Genomic DNA, 25,317 nt, shown 5'->3' with positions numbered 1-25,317 from the left:
AATATTGGAGCGGTGCACACAGATGAAAGCCCAGGGACCAGATATAATGTTGAACAAAAATCAATTAAGCTGAATAAATATGTCAGAAGCTAAACAAGGAAAATGAATAATGACCTTCAAAGACAACACACAAAAGCCTCATCTTGAAACACAGTGTATGTACATCGCAGGCACAAGAAAGAATAGAAAATGGGAAAAAATATACTCCCTAGTCTCCTCTTTTGTCATGTTTTTTTTTTGGGGGGGGGGGGTTGGGTGCTGTTCAAATCCTGTTTTCATTGCAATTAAAATGAGGTGTCCATCAGGGCCTATCTGTCTTTGTGTGGCCTCATATGTTTGGGTGCTGATACAGTGCGGATTACTCTGTTTGAGAGGCCTGATAACAGGCTGTTTATAACCTTGGCACAGAGCAGGGGCTAATCTGGCTGGAGCACATTTCCCCTCAGCCCTTCTGATAAAGGCTAGCTGGCTCTGACAGAAGAGATGGAAAGCAAGAGCAGAACACCTGCAGAAAAAAAATATCTACGTATATAAGCTTTGGCTCTTTTATTTGTTTATTATTTTGTTCATAATTTCATTTAACAGCATATTAATTCAAAATGCATACTTTTAGAATGCACTGAAACTGATTTAAGACAATGCATTTGTGATGCATGATTCTTGCATGTTTTCCATTTTAGAATGGCATCTCTTTTCATTTAACTTGTCATTATTCTGCACCTGTTTGTCCACATCTGTCATACAAATGAACTGAGAGTCAACATAATCTGTTTTGTTTAATAAAATATATTAAATGGCATTTGAAATGCATTGAACAAAACAATCCAAACAACAGAAAAGTAACTAGAGTATAGTTTAAAAAGAAATCTGGAAAACTTGATTCCATATGCTCAATTTCTGCAGTATATTCAAATATTTTTGTATAATGACCACTAAACTGTATATTTGACCATTGTCCTTTGCACCAATCTACTACACTGTGCTAGTTTTATGTCTCTTATAGCACTCTGCAGTCTATTTCTCCTACAATAATAATTTAAACTCAAATCAATGTCCATTTACTTGCTTATTTGGTAAGTAGCCGGTTAATAAGTGGAATATTGTACAGTTAGCCAAACATTAAAGGGTCATGAAACCCCAAAACAAATTTTTTAAGATGTTAATAGATACGTACAGGTTGCACATCATTGTTGCACATCACTGAAAACAACAATAGCACTTTTTTCCAAAGTGGCTCCGGCATGAGATGCTGTGTAACGGTTGTGCAAGATGTCCAACTAGAGCTTGTTTACAAAGGAATACAACTGAAAAACATACACTCAAAATGAAAACGGCTTTAATACAACCACCATGAAGAACCACATTTCTATCAATCTTTACTTTTAATAAACACTTTTTGCCAAAAGAATGAAGCTGCATAGAGACAGACAATATTTTTATGTCAAGTGTTTTCTTCTCCGTAAAAAACATAAAAGGCTTTAAAGCTCAGTGAACTGGCTTTCCATTTAAAATTCGTCTCATCAGTTTGTAGACAGTATATAATGTGTTAAAATAAGTATTTAACATAAAATAATATTTGGTCTTCCAGGGCCACTGTCTCTCAGTACAAGTCTTAGTACTGTTCTAAGTAACCATCCATTATAATGGATTTTTATGGGAGAGAAAACGCTTAACATGAAATTGTGTATTTCTCCTTGGATTACAGTGTCGTTTTGGCAGTAAATTGTGTTTAACCTAAGGGAAATGTAAGAAAATCACACATTTTAACTAAACTTGTACTGCACTTTTGAAGGTTACTAAAAGTGCTGCAGTTTTTCTTACCGTCATTTAGCTGAGTCTCTCTTCCAGAACGAGCTCTGAAATGCAATACAATGTAATGTCATGTCATGAATTACTGGTGTTTTTGGAATCACAGTGGTGAGAAACAATTATCATGCATTCGAATGCTATCTCCTGCCTCTGACTGAAAACATGACAGAAAACGCGCGCTGATTGTCATTGATCTTTAACCGGCTGCTTCTGTCAAGTGTTGCGTTCGTGTCATGTTTAACAAGCGATATCTCACACAACTCACGCAAAAGGTGTTTTTCAGTTCCATTTCTTTCATTTTGTGAAACACTATCAGCAGGTTAAGAGTGAGAGATGCTAAAATACGATACAGGGTTGTGATACTTCAACGCAAAATAAACCACTTCAGGGTGATGCAAGACATGATCTCTTTTTATTTTGTTCATTTTTTTTTATTGATTGGTGAATTCGGTGACAGTAGAGTGAAATATTGCAATATTGCAACTCTACTTCCTAACCCAAACCTCAAACCTAAATTAACAGTCAGTGGAGTACAAATGTAATTTTAGTGTGAAAATGCAACCTCCAAATCCTGCTCACCATTGTTTATGTGAACACTATTACTTCCTGGTTTCCAAGGGACTAGAACCCGTGTCTCAAATCAGTTGCACCACACAAAAAGGTAAACACATTTGGTGCAAAAATAAATTATTGGGCATTGCGCTTTTTAGTAATTCGGCTGAATGGATTTCAGGGTAAATTAACTTTCGGAAGCATCATGTCGATTTCCTGTGTGTTCATGTTGTAATAACTGGCTGACTGTACATTACCCTTAGATATAGTCTTTCATTTGACCTCAAACCCCCCCCCCCCTTATTTGTTAATTTGTAGTTATGTGGTCACATAGGCATGTCTCAAAGACTTCAATGAACCATCTCCTGTACTTTCCTTACTTTTACTAATAAATACACTATGTAATGAAGGTCAAACCCCAATCTTAGTGCCAGCCTATGTGAGTTTAACAAAGACAGACTCAAATTAAGCAGCACAGGTTAGCAGAGCTGTGTTTGAGAGAGCGAGATGGAGTTCAGAAAGCCCCTGAGCCAAAGCACCGTCATGCTTTGTAACCACTGCCGCCCCCACTCAGCAATGTCCCAGAGTGGCCCAGAGTCAACACTGAGACTCTGAACCAAGGCCTGTCTGCCCATCTCAGCCAGCCCTTCTCCCTCCCTCCCTCTCACTCTCTCGCTTGCTCTCTTTTTCATCAGCAGGGAGAAATTACAGCCAGTCCCATGCACTGAGGCAAGTATCTTGTGTCTCTGGAGGCAACTTCCAACTAGGTCAGACTCATAATGTAATCCCACCATCTCTACTCTTAACCAGCTGTACGTGAGGATGGAGAAGATGAGCGAAACCTCCCACTCCCCCAGCATCTTGCAGTTTCTCGCCTGCAGCCCTCTTACAAAAATCCTATTTCAATATTTCCAAGTGTCGAAATCGGCATTCATTATAATGCTAATGTCAGTGCTGGCCCAGATCAAACCAAATGCCACCATGGCATGCTTAAATAATTTTGTGAAGTTCGCTGTTTTCCAGAGATGGCTCAGGATTTGCATGCATTAAAGGTGCACTTAGTAGTTTTGTTTGGTCATTAAAAAAAGTTTTACCCCTTAAGAGATGAATAGCACTTTTGAAAAATATATTAAAAATTATATGTGTGTGTATGTGTGTGTGTGTGTGTATATATATATATATATATATATATATCAAATACAGTCATGAGATGAAGACTCCTGTCATATGTCATTGTGGCCACCATGATGAGATCACCATATAAGGACCACCCAAATAGTACTCGCAGTATCTCGCTAACCACCTTGTTATCAGACAGTTTTGCTTGTAAAGTTAAATTAATCATGGCTGACTGCTAAAAGCACATTACTTCAGTGTCATTGGTAACTGAAAACTTTTGCTTTTATATTATGCTTTGTCCATGCTGTATAAATCAAAGACGACCATATCGGCCAGCGAAACATAAACAAACAAGTAACTGAGTGCACATTTAAGATAGTGTTCACAACAACCCCTCAATATAACATCTATGGCCACAATGGCTTTTTTTTTTTTTTTTATCCCCCAAGCTGTTGCAAGTTATTAGTATAAGTATAGCATTAGCATTGTTATACACTACTACTTTGTATAGTCAATTGGAAACATCTTGACTATAGCCTATATTTCAATTTAATGCAACAACCTTGCAGTCTACAAAAAATTAACCTGTTGGACCAGTTTGGCTTGGCTTGATAGGCAGGTGCAATCTCTTTGTAGCTATAGTACACATCCAATGGATGGATTATCACGCAGAACGTCAAAAACCAGGCTCTTGTCTGGCTGGCGGTGGAGCCCAGAGACCAGCATGTTCTTCATGCATATGGCCTGATGAAACTGATAAGTAAACAACATGTGTTTTCATTTACTGTACCTGCCTGCACCCAGAGGGGGGAAAGCCCAAAGTCGACTGTGAAAACACTCCCCACAGGTGTGAAAATAAAAGCCATGGCTAAAAATACATTCAGCAGCTGGGAGTTATTTGGAATGGTTTGTGCGTGGAGGAGAGCGCGGCAGTCCAGCTGGGTAGGCAGGTGTGGATGGGCTGACCGACAGAAAGCTGCCTATTTAGTCTCACTGCAATCCCTCAAAGCAGATGCCGTGCAAACACGCCTAGCGTTTGCTCAATTTCCTTTTGTGTTGACTCATGCATAGCTTATTTGCAGTGGGCATTTCGGTGAGGGATGGGTGGAGGAAAAGTCTTCCAAACTAGTCGGGTGAGGAGAATGACAAATGGATGGAGAGAAAGAGAGAGGGAGAATGAGGATGCTTTATGTGATCTTAGCGTAATCGACCATCCTCTGAGCCGAGACTCAGATTTTCCTTGACAGTTATGCACTTCACTGTGTTTCACTTTGAAAGAGAAGGCATTTTTATACAAAACTGGATTGTCTATTATTTGTGTTATGTATTTTGTATTAGGGATAGTTCACAACGGTCAACTAGTCATCCAACAAGGACTCGGTTAGTGACGTTGACTAGTTTACCTACATTTTTTTAAAAATTTTTTTTAAAAAATGTTTTATCTGCTGTGCTTTAAATAGCATGCTGGTTGTTAGACTTTTTGCATGTTAAAATCCTTTCAGAAAAGTTGCGCCCTTAAATTCAAACTTTTTAAAGTACTGCTGCCACTGCCGTACACATTCATATTTCATTGTCGCATCTCGCAATTTTTAAGCATCCTGTCATGAGACTCCATTGTGATCCTTCTAGCTGCTTTTGAACACAAAAACACATCTTCGATAAACGCACCCTAAGAAATGTATCCAATCAGGAAACCAACCAAATTTTTAAGTGCTTCCTTAAGACTGATTAGTCGATGATTTTGAAAATATGTCGTTTTGCACATCCCTAGTTTGTAAAGCCTGTGATGTGTCCTGTATTGTAGCTCAATCAACACATATCCAATTACCTGTAGCATCAAACACCACAGTGGCTTTTCGGGTCAAGTGTGGCCCACTGCCTTCCAAGACTAGCCTCTCATTTTTCATACATATCGCCTCAAGGACAGAAGGAGATAAAAGTGACCCCCCGCTACTTTTTCTAATGAGTTCATATACAAATGACCTCCCTCTCTCTACTTTTGTCTCTTGATTGACAACAGGGGTTCCCTTTGACCCACATGTGCATCTGTTATGCGACCCATATAAGCCAGTAAGATTGAGTGATTGAAGCGTTGTGAACCTCGGGGCACAATGTTTTGTCCAGGCCGGCATTTCTGCAAAGCTCAGTCCACGCAAGACTCATTTGCATGTTCAGCAGCATTCCCTTCTTAACTCGTACAGTCTGCAGGAGTCCTCGTCTCACTGGGGAGTCAAGTGAGCAACGCTGTTAGCACTAATTAGCAAGATTAGCTGTGCCGCTAATCTCCAACCCAAAACAAACAGAACAGAAAATTCCATGTTGTGACAATTATCTTTGAAAATGTGAAAAATTGGATCACATGTTTTTTGGGTTTATTTTGTTCTGTTCTATACGACTTTTGGTTTGGTATTGCCTGAAATTAAAGGGCCTATGAAATAAAAATTGGAGTTTTGTTGAATTTATTCCATGTCTATTAGCTTTGAAGCCATCTATTTGCTAGTATACTCCAAAAAATTTACAAAATTATCTTTTAGCAGATGTATACAATCTTCAGTCTTTCTCTTCTGGGACCAATATTATTGATGATTCATCTTTCACTCCACAGATTTGTGTCCAATCAAATGCTCTAGAATGAGACTAGCAAGTAGCAAATCATGATTCATAGCTGTGACATAACTAAAGGCTTTTTTTAAAAGGTGGATGAGACCTTCAAAATTTCTTCAAGAAAATAATTTGGATTATGCATTTAATTTAAACTTTTCCCTTCTTCTGAGATGTTTTTTGTTTTTTTTCAGTCTTATTTTTTTTTGGCAATGGTGTGTGTATCCTTAACTCAGTGTTCTCATTTTGAGTCTTGTCATGAAGCAAGACATTAGTTATTTTGGAGAAAGCAGGAATTATGACTGGCAGGTTGAAACAAACAGCGCCAGCACTGAGCGCAGACCTGTGTTCTCTAGGGCCCACAGCTTACCACACACAAAACACTGGTCTCTAGTGGGCTGGTGTCTTGTGGATGGAAATTATAATGAAGTTTGATGGCTCACATAGTTTTACTTTTAGTTACAGCACAAAGCAGGCATAGCAAAGCCAACACATTACAGCTTGCAAATGGAAAATTCCAATGGGAGCCCACTTTAAAAAGACAGATAACAATAACAAAATGTAAGAAGGGCTGTTTAAAGTATGCAAAAAAATATTATTTCTCAAGTAGTGAATCTTTGGCAAGGTAACTTAACATTCTCTTCAGAAGATCACTGATGGAAAATCTTAAAAAATTTACGTTTAGTGGCTTTTAGTCCACATATTGCTTTGAAACCATCTATATACTAGTGTTTTCCTAAAAGTTGACAAAATAACCCTTAATGGATGGACATATTCAAAATGTGCAATGTTACTGCTCTGGGAAAATGTACCAAAATGTTAATGACTCATCTTGCACTTGACAGATTTTTGTCCAATCAAATGCTCTTTAGAATCAGAATGTTCCTTCCCCTAAAACCACCTGCAATCGTCTAGCAAATAGAAAATCATGATTCAGGGCTGTTATGTAACCAAATATTGTCTATTTAAAAATAAAGTGACCATCCATTCAATATGTGTAAACTTTCTGTTTCTAAAGGAAAATAAAAAACTGTGCTTATCAAGCCATTTCAGAGAGGTTTTAATACTTCTTTTTAAGAAGTCAGATTCAAAAGAGATGCCTGTTTCCTTGAGACATTTATAGTATACAAGGAAACTATGTTAACCAAGAAAAAATGCTTATAGGCTATAGTCCAATTAGAGATTGTGCTTGTATCAGTGTTGGCAGGTCCTCTAATTTTTCATGTTTACATAAAACGTGTCAAGTTCCACAGTGTGAGATCTCTTCAGCTTGCAATGAGATCCCGTTAGCTCTGTGTTATTGGAGTAAAAGGCTTACCTGTACAGCCATGCCTCGAACCTGCTCTCTGCTAACATTCTATACCTTGGGGGCATTTAAGATTCAGTTTCTTTGTTTCTTGGCCAAAATTGGGTCCAAGCATGTGCACTAATAGACTTGCCTTCTACTAGTGTTCTAGTTTACATCTCAAGTTAACAGCAAGCGATCTGCAGACCAATCCTGCAGAGAAATGCAGGCCATTTCTTATGAATAGTTGATTAAAATGTGCTTGGAAAACACTCTTGATCACTTCTGAACCTCCTGATAATTAAAGGAAAAGTTCAGATAAAAAAGTAGAAAATTCTGCAAAAAGTACAAAAAAATGTAATAAAAGCACCATAAAGTTGTCCATACAATTTGTGTACAATATTCCAAGTCTCACCGTAGAAGGGGACAGTTCACAACGTTGAGCATGCAACAGTTGCTTACGTTGTGGTATGACACAAGGTGGAGGTGTGACACATTTTAGAATGAAACAATGGATGAAATCGAGCTTGCTTTTCTAAAAGTGTCTGTGCTCAAGACTTGCATATAGTATGTTTCGGCCTTTAGAGTAAAAAATGCCCCACACCAGTTCAAATGCGTAATTGAAAATCAGATTTTAGAGCTGCAGTTTAGGCAAGTGTTTCCCTCAATAATTATTTGCATTTTTGTCTTTTCTAGTTAGTCTTCTGTCTAGCTATCAAATAGCTTCAGAAGACTAACTTTTTCTTTTATGGTGTGTTTTGGTCCTTTTTTGGTCCTTGACAGCTGTGGTTACTATGGGCTGTTATTTGTTTGGACAAGAGCCTTGTGAACATTGTTCAAAAAATCTCCTTTTGTGTTTTATGGAAAAAATTGTAGCATACGAGTTTGGAATGGCAGTGATTGATAACAGAATAACAATTTTTTGATGAACTTTTCCTTTAAGGATCTCCTGCTCCTTCCTCCAGTGATCCAGTTCTTTCTTACTGAATGCTTTACTTACACAACTGAAACTGAACTGAATTTCAAGGAGTTGTGAATGAATGTTGAACATTGGTATGATTGGAGCATTGTATGTAAGTGCAATGTTGACGCATGGCATGTTTGTGAATATGTTCTGCAGAATATCCCCCAATTGTTGTGCCAGAGTTGGAACTGTTGGATGGGGATGAGATGTAAAGCTGTAGGGTTTTTGTTGTTTAGTGGGTGGTTGTGAAGGTTGTTTTAGCATAATCTGAGATAAAGAAGCACAATTTATGAGACCAGTGTTGTCTGATTTTAATGATGATTCGAAATATGTTCTTTGATCATAATCTTGACCAACCATATTGAAGATTTCTGTCTTTCCTCCTTAAAGTAGATGTGAGCTGCACTGTCATGACTGGAAATAGCTTCCCGGGAGAGTTCCAAAGATGGCCGCCAGTGGACTGACTTGCTTTAAAGACTTTGGTTAATCTCAATCGACAGCATTTGTTGCACAATGTTGATTATCACAAAAAATAAATTTGACTCGTCCCTTGAAAGCAGAAATCTAGGTTACAGTGTGGCACTTACCATGGAAGTGAATGGGGCCAATCTGTAAACATTTAAATACTCACTGTATTGCCACAAAATGTAAACAATATGCATGTTAACATGATTTTAGTGTGAAAAAATAGTTTTCTAAACTTCTTTGTGTAACGCTGTATCCAATTTTGGGATGGAGCTTAAGACAATAGACAAGGAAACACTGAGTTGTTTGTTAAAACTCTCTTTTGTTTGCATTTATCTATAGAGGGATTGAAATGACTCAGGACAGCATAAAGATGGATTTATTTTGATGAGAACGCCTGCTATCTGTGAGACCCTGGTGTCATATGTGAGATACAGACATACGTGTTCCAGAGGAGCCAGACACCACAGGCAACTGTCTCTGTGTCTGTGAGTGGCCATATGTTGCACGTCCTTGTGTCGTAGCTTAAGGGGATTGCACCCCTAGAGATGAGAGGTTATTGTAGTTTGAAATGAATCCCTCATCCCTCCCCCTTGCCATCATGCTCTATCCCCCTCAGATTCATTCTCATGGGATCAGGAGCAAAAAACACAGGAGTCTTGATCAAACAGGTATGTGCCACCAAATGCTGTGAGATGGCTTTTGTTTCACACCTTAGTCCTCCAAACAACAGTACAAAAAAGAGAAAACCGGCCGATCCGTTGCAGAGCCCCTTTTGTATGCCTCCAGATGTGCTTTAATTTACTGCGACTTGGCTAATTATGGTAATTAAGGATTAATTACTGTTAATTACTTTCGCATAAACTCATCACCAGTCAAAGAGCGGAGCCTTATGAAATGTGCCACGCGTGCAAACACACACCACGGGGACTTCGGCGAGCAAGCAGGAGTCCCTTTACATGCTGTCGCTTGTATAGGGACTCTCTTTAGGGCCACGACAGAGCGGGGTTGCTGCTCTCACACGCTGACCTCTCAGCTCTCAACCCCACCTGTGCAGGTTAACATTAGGATACAGTCACATTCGGTCCTGTAAGACTCAATGAATTTTCTTGTTGAGTGGAGTTTTTTTTCTTTCTTTTTTTTTCTCCAATGTAAATCCTGTTGGGGCAGGATCTTTTAAATAGCCAATAGCTTTGAGCTTATGTCACTCATGAACATAATTCTAGGTGGAAGAACATTCTCATTCTAGAGAGCATTGTATCGGACAAAATGAGTGAGTGCAAGATGAGTCATCAATATTTTTGGGTTTGTTTTCCAAATGAAAAGAGTATATCTGCTAAAAAAGTGTATTTATTTAACAAGAACTCTAGCCTCCATACGACCTAAAAGCTAACAGACACAGACTAAAAACCACATAATTCCATTTTGATTTCATGGTGTCTTTTAAGTCCATTTCACTTAAGACGAATTAATGTACCAGAAACATCACTTTTTGGAATACAAGCCCTACATCAACTCTTTTTTTGGAATACAAGCCCTAAATGTTGTGTGTTTTGCATTAAAGCTATCTTTTCTTCTTTGTGTGCGTAAGACTTCAAATGTTACTCTGCAGGTCTTTATTCGAGGAGAAAGATGACTTGATTTCCTTGGCGGTTGGTTGTTACAGAGAAATTTCTCTCTAACATGCGATGCTCATAAGGAAGGCAATAAACAGCGAGCTGGCAGATTCCCTAAGGAGCAAAGATTAAGTCATATGCACCTCTCCCTTTAGTAAACAGGCGCCACACACATGCAAGGGATGATAGAGAGGAAACCATTCCGCTCCGGCTCGATTAGATTAGCAAAATTCACTTGGAGAGTAGGAGGGGGGAGAGAGACAAGCGTGCATAATTAATTCTGACTTTGATCACTGTCGCTGTCTTTCAAAGGGATCATTTCCTATCTCCAGTGCTTTAAGAGACAGACATAGAGCAACTAATACAATTCATATCTGTTATTCTCCAATACGAAGTGTAAATATGGATTATTTTTTATGAACACTTAATAGCTGTGTGGTGTTTTAGTGTTTTATGAGTATGCTTGTTATTTTATGGTTTTGCCCACAGTAGGGTTTGTCATGATACCAAAATTTCAGGAAACAGGAAAATTTCACAATTCTTGACACCATTTTCAATATCACAGAAAAAAATTATAATAATATGCTGCCAGTGTTATTATCGTTAACAAAAATCTTAATGAAAAAATAAAAAACGTTTTCCTGAACCAAAATAAATATAAAAACTGAAATGATTGGAAAAAAACTGAAACTAAACTAAACTAAAATATCTCCAAAACTTACTAAAATAAGATAAGAATGATCTTGAATTTACTGCAAGTTCTAATGCACAGATCCGATATTTTGACACGCATTTCTTAAGACATAAGCGACTATGTTTACATTAAAATTTCCGCCAAGAAGTGCATTTTACATACAAAACTTCAAGATTGAAACGCTCATTAAAAAGCATGCTCGCAAATACACTAATTGAGTCGGTACTACCGATCTAGAAAGATATTTTTTTTTAAATTTTTTTTTTTACTTTTTATCTGTAATTTCCTAAGTTGTATGTGTCATGACTAGTGAATTAAATGAGCTGTTTCCATTTCTCCTTGACCTAGAGATCTGTCCTGGCAACATACCTGAGTGAAAGATATATAATAGAGCCCAAAGCCTATTAAAACTTGCCTAGTTTAATGCGCCAAGCTTTAGTCTGATCAAGGTGAGGTACATTTTCCAAGACACCTAAAAGACAGGGCTTTCATAGCCTGAAGCCACTTTGGGTTGCCTGTTTTGAATAAAAAATTATTTTAATGAAGGTCTTTAAGTGGAACTGTAGCTCTAAATTGTCTTGTGGTGTGCACCAGGCTGCCTGGTGGAAGCTTGCTAATGCTTATCATGGTTATTAGCCGTAGCTTGGGGGGCCAGTGAAGCTCTGAGTGCTCCAGACCCCGCACGCCCCCCTTCAGCCTGCATCACTGACCAACTTCTTGAAGAGGGGGAAGGGGGACAAGAGAGGGAACAACAGAGGCCGAGGAGCTACCAAAGCAGCGTAATGTAACGCCTGTCATCTCAGCTCCCACCAGCTGTCATCACGGCAATGTACTCCAGTTCATTTTTTTAAAAGGACACCGTACTCTACCATTCCATTTCAGTTCCTTCCCCCTCCTCTACATCTTCAATGTTCATTAAAACCTGTTTAAAAAATGTACTAGTGGTGCAGAAATTACACACTTCACCTTTAAAGCAGATGCTCTGGTTTTAGTATAAACATTTAAGTTCATAAAAGCATGTTTTATGTATCATTTAATAGTGTGTGAAATCCAAGCCTCCTAACTTGAATTTACATATGCATAAGACTGTGTGTATTGTAACTCTACACTAAAACATGAGTAAGTATTGCATGCAAAACCGTGCACCAGCTAAATATTTATTTGTGTACTGAGATGAGACGTTCAGTATGTGGCTGTAACATGGAATGCAGTAAATCAGCTAAACATATTTAGTTGCGTACAACACAGACAAAGAGAACAGAGTAGTGCTGAATGACTGTGCTTGTTATTATGCTGCCTGTAACATAGATAGTCTCTCTGTCTCTCTCAGTAAATTCAGGCTGTGTAAGCAGGCTGTGCATGTAATGAATGACAGCGATGTTACATTAGCACGTCGCTGTCCCTCTTTTGTTCTTACGGACAAGTTGGTGACAGGCCCACCATGACACAGACAAGTGAGAGAGCAGGAGAGAGAGACTGAAATAGAGAAAGAGAAACAGAATAGATGCCACCAGATATTTATAAAGCTTTAATGCTATTTGCTTTGCAGCCTACAGTAACACACAGGAATATCACTTTCAAACATAATACATCAAAATGACCATGGTAACCATAATAAACAAATCACATAACCAAAATATCATAGATACTACAGTTGTTGTTGCTAAAATAAACGTGTGCAACTTGGGAATGAGCCAATACAAATAAATGAAATCAATAAATAATGTGAACGGAAGCATGTTGCATCAGCAGTGTAGGTGACCTGGGTTCGGAATTACATTTACAATTATTCATTTGGCCAACCAGGGTTCGGATCCCATGTTGAAACCAGGAAGTATTCGTGTTCGCATAATCAGTGATGAGCGTGATTCGGAGATTGCTTCTTTCCCACAAACATTCAATTTTTACTCCACTGATGGTTAGGTTTAGGTTTGGTGTTTCGGTTTGGGGGTACAGTTTATAAAATATGCATTCCTCTTTACTGCATTAGAGCCTGTACAGCTGAAAACAACTCGCTTTACAACTCGCTTTTGGCGACCCTCTGTGGACATTTCACCTGTAAAATGGAGCTCACACATGCCCATACACCCAACAACACTTACCGCTTTGGCCACTGGGGAAAATGTTTAGAATTTTGATAAACACATTGATTTCAGCTAAAGAAAAGTTAACCTACTGTTCTGATTTCACTGTGAGGTCAGTCTGTAACTTTATAGCATGCAAAATTCTTGAGTAGAGCTTTAGTTTGTAAGTTTTATTTATTTTATTTTTATTTTATTTTTTTAAAGACAAATACATACAGATTTACAGTCCCTTGCAAAAATCGAGAGTTCATGGCAAGTTTGCAGCAAACTTACCGCAAATTCGGCACTATTTTCACATGCAAATGAGCTTTACGGCAAAACTTACATTTTTGCCAAAGGTTTGCTGCAGGTTCACCACTGAAGAGTTGCAAACTTCTAGCAAACATTTGCGGCAAATCACAAGCTCAACTGCATGTGAAAATAATGAGTGGCAAATTTTTGGCAAGTTTGCGGCTAATTTGCAAGAAGTCTATAATTTTTGTAAGAGGTATCATCCTTCATATCAGTTATTGTATGTATTAAAAATAAATTAAAATAACTAGAAATAGTTTGTCAAGACAAACTTTGATGTTAACTTGTTCGAAAGTTTAAAAGTTTGAATTGATTGACAGTTGGAGTTTGGATAGTTTTGGCCGGTTTGAACATTTTGTCAGTGTAAATCTATGGGATTTTAGGGATTCGCCCGCTATGGAAAATTTGATCAGTTGGCACACTAGTCAGAACAGTTTGAAGGTCTTTGCTGAGTTTGTTAAATGTATATGTAGCTTGAAAGCTGTAGGAGTTACATTTGATAATTTTGATCTTTGTTTAGGGATTTTGGAAGAACCATAAACCGTGTCTATAGAATAACAGTTTGTTGGCTTTGTCATGCCAACATAATTATCAGCTATCAGGTTTTAAGCAAAATGTCTGTATCCTGCATCCTTTGTAGTTATTATGGTATTTTGGTGGAACTGATGGTTGCAATGATAATTATTTTTTTTTTTATGGTATGCCATAACAACTCCCTGGAGTTGATTGTACTGTAAATAATCATTCAAATGCATTGAAAGACCATTGTAGCAAGCTTACCATCGTGTTTACTGTACATTCAGTCCAGACCTGAGTGAAGCACCAGTCAAACACCCTTTGCTCTTTAGTGGTGTAGCAAGGTGCATTAGATGCTTGTTGGCTGACTGCATATGTCTGCCTGAGGATCTCAGGTCTCGGGTTACCATATTGACTGCATCTGGAGGGGCTCCAGGGCCCAGCGCTGGCTGCCAGTGCCAGTCCAGGAAGGCAAACTTTCATCATCCTTGTCAAGGCCATCACAAGCGCCTTGTTTGACCATACATCTTCCTAATTGTGACAGAATACTTCAACATCATTAATTAAACATGCTTTCATTTAAGGCGCTCACAGGGAGTTGAGGCCAGGGAGGGGGGCCGGGCAGTTTTACCATGCGAAAACACAGCATTGTCAGTGTGGTTTGTTTGCTATTTCTGTTTTTCTTTCTGTTTTTTATTTTGTCTGGCTGGCTTTGCTGTTTTGTCTCTCTGTTTAGGTTTTTTATGGGGTCACAGTTGTGTAAGTGTAAACAACAAGAGACGAAGTTAATGGAATAGTTCAGCCAAAAATTAACAGTATGTCATAATTTACTCACCCTTATTTCATTCACAACCTTTGACATGTTTCCTTCCATGGAACACAGAACGTGATTTTTTGAAGAATATCCTGGCCACTATTTTCCACATAACTGAATAAGGATAGGGCATGTCAAGCTTCAAAATAAAAAGCACCATAACAGTTTCATAAAAGTGGTCCATACAACAAGTGTATTATATTCCAAGTCTTCTGAGGTCATACAATAGTGTTAGACTGGGGAATAGTAAAAGACTGGGGCTGTAAAATAGCAGCATAGCTAAGATGCAAAAGTCCTTGCCTTAAATATATTACAGTGTAGTGTTTCTTGTGTGTGTGGACATTTGTTCCAGTGCTATTAACACAATGTAATATCATTGATAGGGCCTTCTTCATCCACAGCTTAATTATAGATGAGTACAAAGAGAGGTGGGATTTGTCTCCTGTCACTGTTCAATTAAAACATGCCGGAGTCGGACGATTACCCCATCTCTGGCTTTCAATATCCACACAAGCCACAGCACTGTAATTCTGACTCAAGAACAAATAAACTCACTTAATGTACACTTACTTAAATAGAAAATAGATAGGACAAGGATCAATATAGAAAAACATAGTTTTGGTCCTGGATGCTGATTGGTCAATACAATCCACAATATAGTAGCTGTGCTTAAATCCACAATAGTAACAGCTATGTTGTGAAACATTTGAACACAATATCATTGTGCAGCAACCAAAGCGGATTGTTATATTTGTTGCATAGCAGTGTTTTTTTATTTGCTTAATATAATAATGTTTTGCATTTAATTATTTTGTTAATAACCGTTCTATAAAAACAATAAAGCACTTGAGGTCGTGCTGTATTGTGAATATAGTCACGATTGAAGGGTTTGCATGCACTCCCCTGTATGTCTCTGTAACAGTATAAAGGACGGGCAAGGAGGACGCGGGAACCGGACGAACCATCAAAGTAATATTTAATGAAAACTTAAAAAGACACAAACATAAACACACACACGGCAGCTGCGTGTGGCTCTGTCTCTCTTCCAAACTGCTTCATCCGGCTCATCTTTATTCCTCTCCTTGGATGATTAGCCCAATTGGGGACTGGGCGTGCACACTCACGGCCCAGCCCCACCCTCCTCCTGTCACAGTCTCCTTTAGTCATGACTATATATTCACAATATAGGACGGCCTCTCGTACATTATTGCTTAAATGTCTTGTAGATAGTAGTGTGACTCTGCAATGCTGAACATCTCAGCAAAAACATCCATCTCCAAGGAGGTTTTGAAGAGAACTAAAGAGCTGGGAGTCTGCTGTGTGCCATATGTCTGTCTTTCAAATACAAAATCAGGCCAAATCCTCCTGTCAAACGTAATCCATTCCACTCTTGGACTCCCAGCTTAATTCCCTGAAGTTGATACCAGCCTTGCTTTAGACATTAAAAAGATAAACCCCCCTGACTAAACCTAGCTTGAATCCCATGACTGCGTTAGCGCAGCGTCTTGCCTAAACTAAAGCATTTTTATGTATAAGGAGGATGACAAGACTTATGATCAACCACATATTTTAAAGAGATTACAATTGAAAAACATTATTTTTTAATATATTTTTTTTTAAAAGGATTATTATGGGGAACACCAGGCTTGCGCCATATTGTTGTAGAAGCGAAGAGAGTGAAATTAGGGCTTGCAATCAGGTGCGTGGGTTCTTGATTGGCAAATTGGCTATGAAAAAGGAAATGCACAGGAAAGCGACTGCTGAAAGGTTGGAATTAAGTCTTGTCTAAGGAGAAGGCACATCTGAAGAGAATCAAAAAGGAAAAATGTCCATGAGAGACTTCCAAAACCTGGCACAGCTTATGATGTTAAATAGCATATGCAAAAAAAAAAAAAAAGAAATTGGTTAGACAGAGGGAGGAAGAATGATAGGGATGAAGCAGGGAGAAAATGATGAACAAAAAAAATAAAAAAAATAATCTTAAAAATGCCCAAGGTCGTGCTGGTCTCACAGCCTGGCCAATCTGGTCTTTGGTTGGTTTTGTTGATCTCCCAACCAGGTCAAGCTGATCTTCGGCTGGCTTAGCTGGTCTTCCTGCCTGGCCAAGTTGGTCTTTAGTTGGTCTAGTTGGTCTCCCAGCTTGGCCAAGCTGGTCTTCAGCTGATCTAGTTGGTCTCCCAACCAGGACAAGCTGGTCTTTATCTGGTCTAGCTGGTCTCTGCCTGGCCAAGCTGGTCTCGCAACCTGGCCAAGCTGGTCTTCGTCTGGTCTAGCTGGTCTTCCAACCTGGCCAAGTTGGTCTTCAGCTGGTCTAACTGATCTCCCAGCCTGGCCAAGCTAGCCTTTATTTAGACTAGTTGGTCTCCAAGTTTGGCTAAGCTGGTCTTCAGCTGGTCTTGCTGGTCTTCCAGCCTGGCCAAGTTGGTCTTGAGATTGTCTAGCTGGTCTCCCAGCCTGGCCAAGCTGGTCTTTAGTTGGTCTAGCTGGTTCCCCAGCTTGGCCAAGCTGGTCTTCAGCCAGTCTAGCTGGTCTCCCAACATGGCCAAGTTGGTCTTTAGATTGTCCAGCTGGTCTCCAATCCTCACCAAGCTGGTCTTCAGCTGGTGTAGCTGGCCTCCCAATGAGGCCAAGCTGGCTTTCAGCTGGTCTAGCTGGTCTCCAATCCTGGCCAAGCTGGCTTTCAGCTGGTTTAGCTCGTCTCCCTACCTGGCCAAGTTGGTCTTCAGATTGTCTAGCTGGTCTCCCTTAGGCTGGTTTAAGCAGGTTTTTTTCTGGATATAGAAAGTGAGGAGGAAAAGAGAAAGCGATTGAAGACATAAAGAGAGACTGATTTGCCCCTTGGAACACTGTTAATGTTTGTCTGCGGGTGGTTGAGTTCAGCTCAGTTCACATCAGCTGCACATTGGGCACGGACTACTTACACACACAAACACTGCATGTACACACACAGGCCTGGCAGCATTAGAGCCTAATCGATTGCCATGCCATTACTGAATCAAAGTAAATAAAGTGCATTACTTCGGTTTGGGGTAATTAAGCAACAGCAAAGTGAATTGTATGATTATCCGTATTCATTGTATTTATTTAATATATTTCATGCATTTAATTGTGCACTGGAGGATATGGTTGAAATGAATAAATCATTATTTGCCTCATTAGATTTCCTTCTCCAGATGAACATAGGCCACTTCTGGGCCTGTTTTTTTTTTACCCAATGCCGTACGCCAGTCACGTACCACCGTTGCTGTCTCTTTCTATTATATAGGCATAAAAGACTAACTCTTTCGGCCTGTTGTTGTAGTATTGATAAACAGTTGTGCTTTTTTCTGTGAAATCGTTGATTGGGTTGAAATTGGACAGTCAGGTTTTTTTTTGTTTTGTTTTTTTAAAGCAGAGCTACATCAGTTGAGAATGGGCTGAAGTCATCGTTGAAGAGTTGAAGCGAGGACTTCAGGATAATGACAGAGTGAAAATAATCACTTTATGAAACACACACACACATAACACTATGAAGGCTTGCTGAAGGACACACTAATGAAGCAGGATGTTTGCTGTACTGCTCGAGGTCTCTGGAGAAATCTGACCTCAGCGGTGATGCTCAACCCATGCCCTGAACTCTTGACCTCTGGAGCCCTCTGACAACCCCTGACATTTTGCGTGGGAGTGGGCTGAGGGTTGATAGGAAGCGGATTGAAAGTGACTGGGTTGATTGGTTTTAGGGTGCTGAAAACCGTTTGCGATGCACTGGTTTCCTCAGCCTCCACCGTCAGCCATGCAGTGGTGTCAAAGGAAGATTTGCATTGCATTGCTTCAAATCAATACTAAATCATACCAAACATTGGTTGTTTTTGCAGGTTTACACATTTAATAAGCTGTGTATTTGTACATTTTACAGTTACTATTGGTTTGGTTTTCATTAGTTAACCCATAAATTAAAATTCTGTCATTATTTACTCCCCTTTATGCGTTCCAAACAGCCTCACTCACCCTTCACTTTCATTATATGGAAAACAAATGCAATGAAAGTGAATAGTGACTGCGACTAACGTTACTGCCTAACATCTACATGGAAGAAAAAAGTCAGATGGGTTTGGTACAACACAAGGGTAAATCGTGACATAATTTTCATTATTGGGTTAACTATCCCTTTAACATTGTGTTTGTTTTTTTGTTTTTGTTTTTTTTTTTGTTATTGCTGTGGATCTTTATTGTCTAGTCAGCCATACTGAAAAATGCACAAATGGTGGTTTGTGGAAGTAATTTGTAATTCAAGATTTGTGTGCTGTCTGAAGTTCTTTGTTACTGGCAGAATGGCTGGTGAAGGTGCTGTTCATCTGCCTTCCCTGAACAGAACACAAGGAGAGACATCTAGTGGCGCAGAAAGATAGAACGGCTCATTATGTTAAAAAAGCACCTCACAAAGACAAGCCAAAATCTCATCAAAGCACTTTGATGGAAATATTCTCTAGTGAAACTCAAACTAAAAAAAAAAAAATTTAAATGGAGTTTTCTTGAGTTCATGGGCATAGAAAGGTTTGTCATTACACCATCTGCCTTGTTTTGCTACAGTGTGACCCCCTGCAAAGTCCTCTTAAGCAGGATTTCCATGGTCATGGTCAGGTTCATATATATATATATAAATATATATATACACACACACATTTTATTTATGCTATATTACAATATTTAAGCTAGAGTGCAATCTTACAGTTTTGCTATTTAAAAAATCCCTATCCAGTAATCACAAATGACTGGAAAATTCATTGACATTTATTATGTGATCCCTTCGTGAAGCATTCTGATGGACATTAAAATCTAAACATGTCTATTTGCCATATTATAAAGTGAAATATAATATAAAATTTATTTGTAAATATAATGTACAAATAAAGCCATAAACCGGTATATGTAGAAGGTTTCGTTATGATGGCAAACATGCAACAGAGCCCAGGCAGGGCAAGAACTAAATAGGTTTTAGAAGTTCAAACTGCAGAAATCCAGTTACACAGAGTAAAAGACAGTAATTCATCAGGTGTGCTCTGCCCTGTCCTGCTGATCTTCCTTCTTGCATAGTTTAGTTTAGTAGTAACTCTATTCAAACACAAATGAACCAGGTCATCAAGGTCTTTGGGTCCATTTAAAAAGTACAGGTGTAGTAGAGCAGGGCTGGTGCTAGATTTGCTAAGAACAGAATTGAGCACCTCTGTTTTGAACACTACAGCCAATATAACGGTGATAAATGTACAGCACTAAAAGAGCAGAGTTCAATGGTAAGTCAACTTAATCTAAGTTTGGTAATGGAAAGGTTTCCAGAGATCCTGACAGTTTAACGACTATGAAAATACTGCAGTGGACAGGCAAGTACAGTATTATTTTTTTGGCATAGCTCTGGCTTTATAAATTCTTTACGATAATTTAGACATTCTTACATTTTTCTGCTTTTATTCTTCAATGAGTAAAGATCACAAAATCAAGAATGAGCTTTGATGGAAGCAGATACAATTATTTATCCAAAATTATAACGCAAATCAATGAAATTATGGTTTTATTATCTCATACGCTGCCAAGATTGGTTTTTAGTTCCACATTTTTTATCACAAAGAAGATAACCATTAAAATGAAGGCCATATATCAAGGCTCAGGCTCTTTGAAGTGTTGTAAGCAGAGAATGTGATATTATTTCGCTGATTTTATTACAGGCATTTACTTTAACTTTACCATTATGGAGGTTACTCAAATTATACATTTGAATGTACGTGCCTCTCATTTTTAAGTGCCATATCAAGAAATTGGATGTTTACTTTAACTGGTTAAATAAATATATTATTATAATCTGACGAAATTATTATTTAAGGTGCACTCAGTAAATGTTGTCTTTGTGTCATCTTGGATTTACACTGACACCTAGCGGCTTGAATGTAGCATCATTTAAAATCAATAGTTTTCAGTTTCAGATGCCATTGTAGAAATTTAGTATTCACAGTCAGACATGATTAATCAATGAGTGAAAGTGTCAAATAACCGGACGGTTACTGAGATTAAGCGAGTTCCTGTGTAACAGCTATAATTAACAGCTCCTTAGCAAGTGGAGTTGTTCAAAGTAGTTTTAAACATGCAATTCTACATCCTTTGTTAAAAATAAATAAATAAATAAATAAAACATTTTGGATGTTTTACAGACCAATCTCCAAACTGCCTTTTATTTACAAGATTTTGGAGAGAGTTGTTTATTCGCAGCTCTACTCCTATCTAAATACATCTAACATTTTAGAAACATTTCAGTCTGGTTTCAGACCTTTGCACAGCACTGAATCTGCATTGTTGAAGGTCACTAATGATATTTTTCTCTCCATGGATTCAGATTCACCTGTCGTCTTAATTTTATTAGATCTCAGTGCTCCGTTCGACACTATTGACCATAATATTCTTCTCAATCGTCTTGAGTGTATGGTTGGCCTCCAGTGGGTTTCCTCCGATCTAAAAGAAAGGCGTTTTCTGTAAATTTAGGTAATTTTTCTTCTATTTCAGCTCAATTACAGTGTGGTGTCCCTCATGGGTCGATTTTAGGACCCTTGTTATTTTCCCTGTATATGCTTCCTTTGAGTTCTGTTTTCCAGAAGTACAGCATATCTTATCACTGTTATGCTGCTGATTCTCAATTTTATTTCCCAGTAAGTGTAGACAAGAATTGCTCATTTGAGAATGCCCTAAATTGCTTCAAAGATATTAAACATTGGCTGGCAAACAATTTTTTACAATTAAATGAAAGCAACACTGAAGTTCTGATTTAGGTTCATTAATGTCCTCCTTACCTGGCCTGGTTGCTCAGTTAGGCTCTGTAGTCGAATGTACAAGATCATGTAAGGAGTCTTGGAGTGGTTTTAGACTCCTCAATACTTTTCAATAAGCAGTTCAGTGCTGTTGTCAAGGTTAGCTTTTTCCACCTGAGATCTATCGCTAAAATAAAACATTTTCTTTCCCATAAAGACTTGGAAATTGTGATCCACTCACTTATTTATTCAAAGTTAGACTATTGTAACTCGTACATTTGTCTCCTCCAAAACGCTGGTTCAAAATGTGGCAGCTAGGCTTTTAACAGGGTCAAGAAAGAGGGATCACATTTCCCCTGTTTTAGCATCTCTACACTGGCTTCCTGTGAAATTCGGGGTCGATTTCAAAATTCTGATTTATGTCTACAAGCCACTATCTGGTCTCGCGCCCCAATATATCAGTGACCTTCTCCTCCCTTACTCCCCCACCAGAGCGCTCAGGTCTTCTGATCAACTTCTATTGAGGGTTCCTCATTACTGCCATAGATCTAAGGGTGACTGTGCCTTTTCTGTGATAGGTCCTAATCTATGGAATAGTCTCCCTTTCCATGTGAGGTCAGCTTCATCATTAGCCATTTTTAAATCTTCTTTAAAAGTGTATTTTTATTCTGTAGCTTTTGAATAGATCCTTGAATAGTTTGAATTGGTTAAATACATGATGGTGTATTTAAAGGTTTTTATTTATTTTATTATGTTTTATATTTAACTTTATATCAATCTGTTTTTATATTACTCTGTCATTATTTATTTGTTTGATCTGTAAACACTTTGGGTCAACTTCTGTTGTTTTTAAATGTGCTCTATAAATAAAGGTTGACTTGACTAGTATTCGGCTGGTCATGTGATTGTAACATGGCAGCCCCCATGTGCGGACCCTCCCCATGTAGAATAAAACAGCTTTTATGAGTTTACTGATATGACTGGAGTCTTCATTTTAATGTGATTGGTCATGATTTCCTTCACATATTGCATTACAATTCATGTCTTTAGGAGTTAAACTTTTTTCATGAGGAAAAAAATTACTGAGTGCACCTTTAAATTGTTACTACTATTATTACTGGTAAAATAAGGTGGACATTTTTTTGACCAAAGCAGGTTCAACTGTTTTGTGTTGCTGAGCATAGCACAGACTCAGACTTTTTTATTCTCTTTTTTCTGTCTCACAGTACTGAGTATCCGTGGAGCTCAGGAGGAGGAGCCACCAGATGCTCAACTCATGCGATTGGACAACATGCTGCTAGCTGAGGGCGTGTCCGGACCTGAGAAAGGGGGTGGGTCTGCTGCAGCTGCGGCTGCAGCTGCTGCAGCGGGTGGAGCCGGGTCTGATAACTCGGCTGAACACTCAGACTACCGTGCCAAACTGTCCCAGATCCGTCAGATCTACCACACAGAACTGGAGAAGTACGAGCAGGTGAGAAAACAGGTGCTGATTCTGGACTACATTACAGTCATAACACCATAAAACATTGCTGCGTATTCTCGAACTGACATGTGTAAACTGAAATGTTTAAAACTAAAGACACAGGGTCAAAAATTTACTTTATGCCACACCTGCCATGAAACTGTACTTTGCATTACTTTTATTAAACTATGAATATTTTTGTCCCTATTACAGTGGGACAGTTTTTAACCTAGTCTCATAGAATGAACCACTGCATGAAAAGAGCTGTATATGGACCAGTAGACTCCTGTATAAACTGCTGTAAACATTACTATAACTACACTTTTACAAACTGACTTTTACATGCCAAATTCTATGTTTCGCTGCAGTTTCCTGGTGAAATTAACACTAGAGGTGCAACAACAACTGTGCGTTTTATTCACTTTCACAAAAATCACAACTACAACAGCTGATTATGATTTTATAAACACTTATTTTTTGCTCTATTACTCACACAATGCTATGTTATGATATGTTATGATATCGAATATTATTATATGCTTGTATTACAGGCACACCTGCATTTATACACATATTTATACACATATTCCAACATGATTAGCTTCTGCTCACCTGATAGAGTGTTGGACTTTAGACTCAGAAGATCATGGTTCGAGACCAGTCAAGCTCGTAAGCTGAAACGTGAGATGAAATTGTCAAAGAAGTGACACGAGATAACGTGGTTTCTTCAAAAAATTTGCTTTTCATGTCGTATATCACTTTACAACACTTTTGGTTAGGTTTAGGTGTTGGTTTAGGGTAAAGATGTCTGTTTTGTTCACATTTCATTTGCTTTTTAAAAACAAAATTGGTTAAGTTTAGGTTAAAGGTTTAGGTAAGGGAGGTGCACTTTACTCATTACAGACTAATATTAACCTTAACCTTGTCTGATTACAAAACCATTTCACTTGCTCTTGGTGCCCCCGCTGCACATTTCACTAGGAAACTGCAGCTAAACATGTAATGAAGAAGTTTTGCAAAATTTCCTTTTGCAAAAATGTTGCCACAGTCACGTTATGTTCATGAGACCAGGCTGACAATTTTAGCTGATTTTACTTGTATAAATGTTTTTTTTGACAAATAATGCAGGTCATTTGTGTCACTCACAGTTCATATGAGATAAGACAATTGGTCTCTCTGTGAAACTGCACCTGTCACAGTTGTGATTTGGTTTTCATATTTTCATTTTGGCATAATTCTTAATGCGAGAAATATTCCATATATTTGTGTCTACAAGTGTTAATTTTGGACCCTGCCTTGCATTGTAAATGCTTCAAATTGTAAATGTGGTAAAATCAAAATTGTTGCAGGATAAACATGAAGTCTTTTTTTCTAAGGATATTTGACCAGGAGAGCACCTTCTGTAGCTGCGTTTACATACACATAGAGATTGATCCATGTGTCACCCCTCTGTGCATGTTCAGGCGTGTAATGAATTCACTACCCATGTGATGAACCTGCTGCGGGAGCAGTCTCGCACTCGGCCCATCTCCCCCAAAGAGATCGAGCGCATGGTGAACATCATTCACCGCAAGTTCAGCTCCATCCAGATGCAGCTCAAGCAGAGCACCTGCGAGGCCGTCATGATCCTACGCTCACGCTTCCTAGATGCCAGGTCTGTATGTGTGTGTGCTGTATGCATACTGTATTTATGTATAAAATGGGATCCTAGTGAAAGGAGACAACTAGTGAAAATGCTTCTGTATTTTGCATTTCTTCTTAAATTTGTCATAATTTTTCAAGTCCTAAATCTTTAAATGGGATTTTAAACCCCAGATTTTCAATGTGGTCTCTTGTCAGTTGGGTCTTTTGGACTCCACTGTATGTTCTCATACATGTTTACAGTATAAATGGAGAGAAGAACTGTTAGATTGTAAGAAAATAATATTTATGGTCACACCAGGATAAAGTGTGAAGGACCATCTAAACACTGTGGCGTCTGAATCAAGACAGCTTTGCTCTTTCTTTTTCTTAATCTCTCTGTGTACTTCTCTTTTTCTCTCTGTTCTGTCATTTTCCATTAGACGAAAAAGGAGAAACTTCAATAAGCAGGCCACGGAGATCCTAAATGAGTACTTCTACTCCCACCTCAGCAACCCATACCCCAGCGAGGAAGCAAAGGAGGAGCTGGCAAAGAAATGCTCCATTACAGTCTCACAGGTGAGTCACACAACCTTTGCCGACACACTAGCGGTTCTGACCCCATATCATGAAACAGAATACATTTCTATTTAGT

At 38.5% G+C, this 25,317-nt stretch overlaps 1 protein-coding gene across 5 annotated transcripts in view; it reads left to right on the top strand.

Moving 5' to 3' along the window:
* Positions 1–25,317, top strand: part of LOC127442439 (pre-B-cell leukemia transcription factor 1) — an 89,696-nt gene that overhangs the window by 45,195 nt on the left and 19,184 nt on the right. For 3 of the 5 annotated variants that reach the window (XM_051700484.1, XM_051700488.1, XM_051700487.1), the window contains exons 3-5: positions 22,807–23,063; positions 24,506–24,696; positions 25,106–25,241. In XM_051700484.1, coding sequence (XP_051556444.1) covers positions 22,807–23,063; positions 24,506–24,696; positions 25,106–25,241 — 584 coding nt within the window. The remainder of the gene's footprint in view (positions 1–22,806; positions 23,064–24,505; positions 24,697–25,105; positions 25,242–25,317) is intronic. The other 2 variants (XM_051700486.1, XM_051700489.1) reach the window with 1 other exon arrangement.

The sequence above is a fragment of the Myxocyprinus asiaticus genome, chromosome 6 (assembly GCF_019703515.2).
Source record: "Myxocyprinus asiaticus isolate MX2 ecotype Aquarium Trade chromosome 6, UBuf_Myxa_2, whole genome shotgun sequence".
NCBI lineage: Eukaryota > Metazoa > Chordata > Actinopteri > Cypriniformes > Catostomidae > Myxocyprinus > Myxocyprinus asiaticus.
The sequence above is the reverse complement of the archived record's forward strand: the minus strand, read 5'-3'. Positions and strand labels throughout refer to the sequence as shown.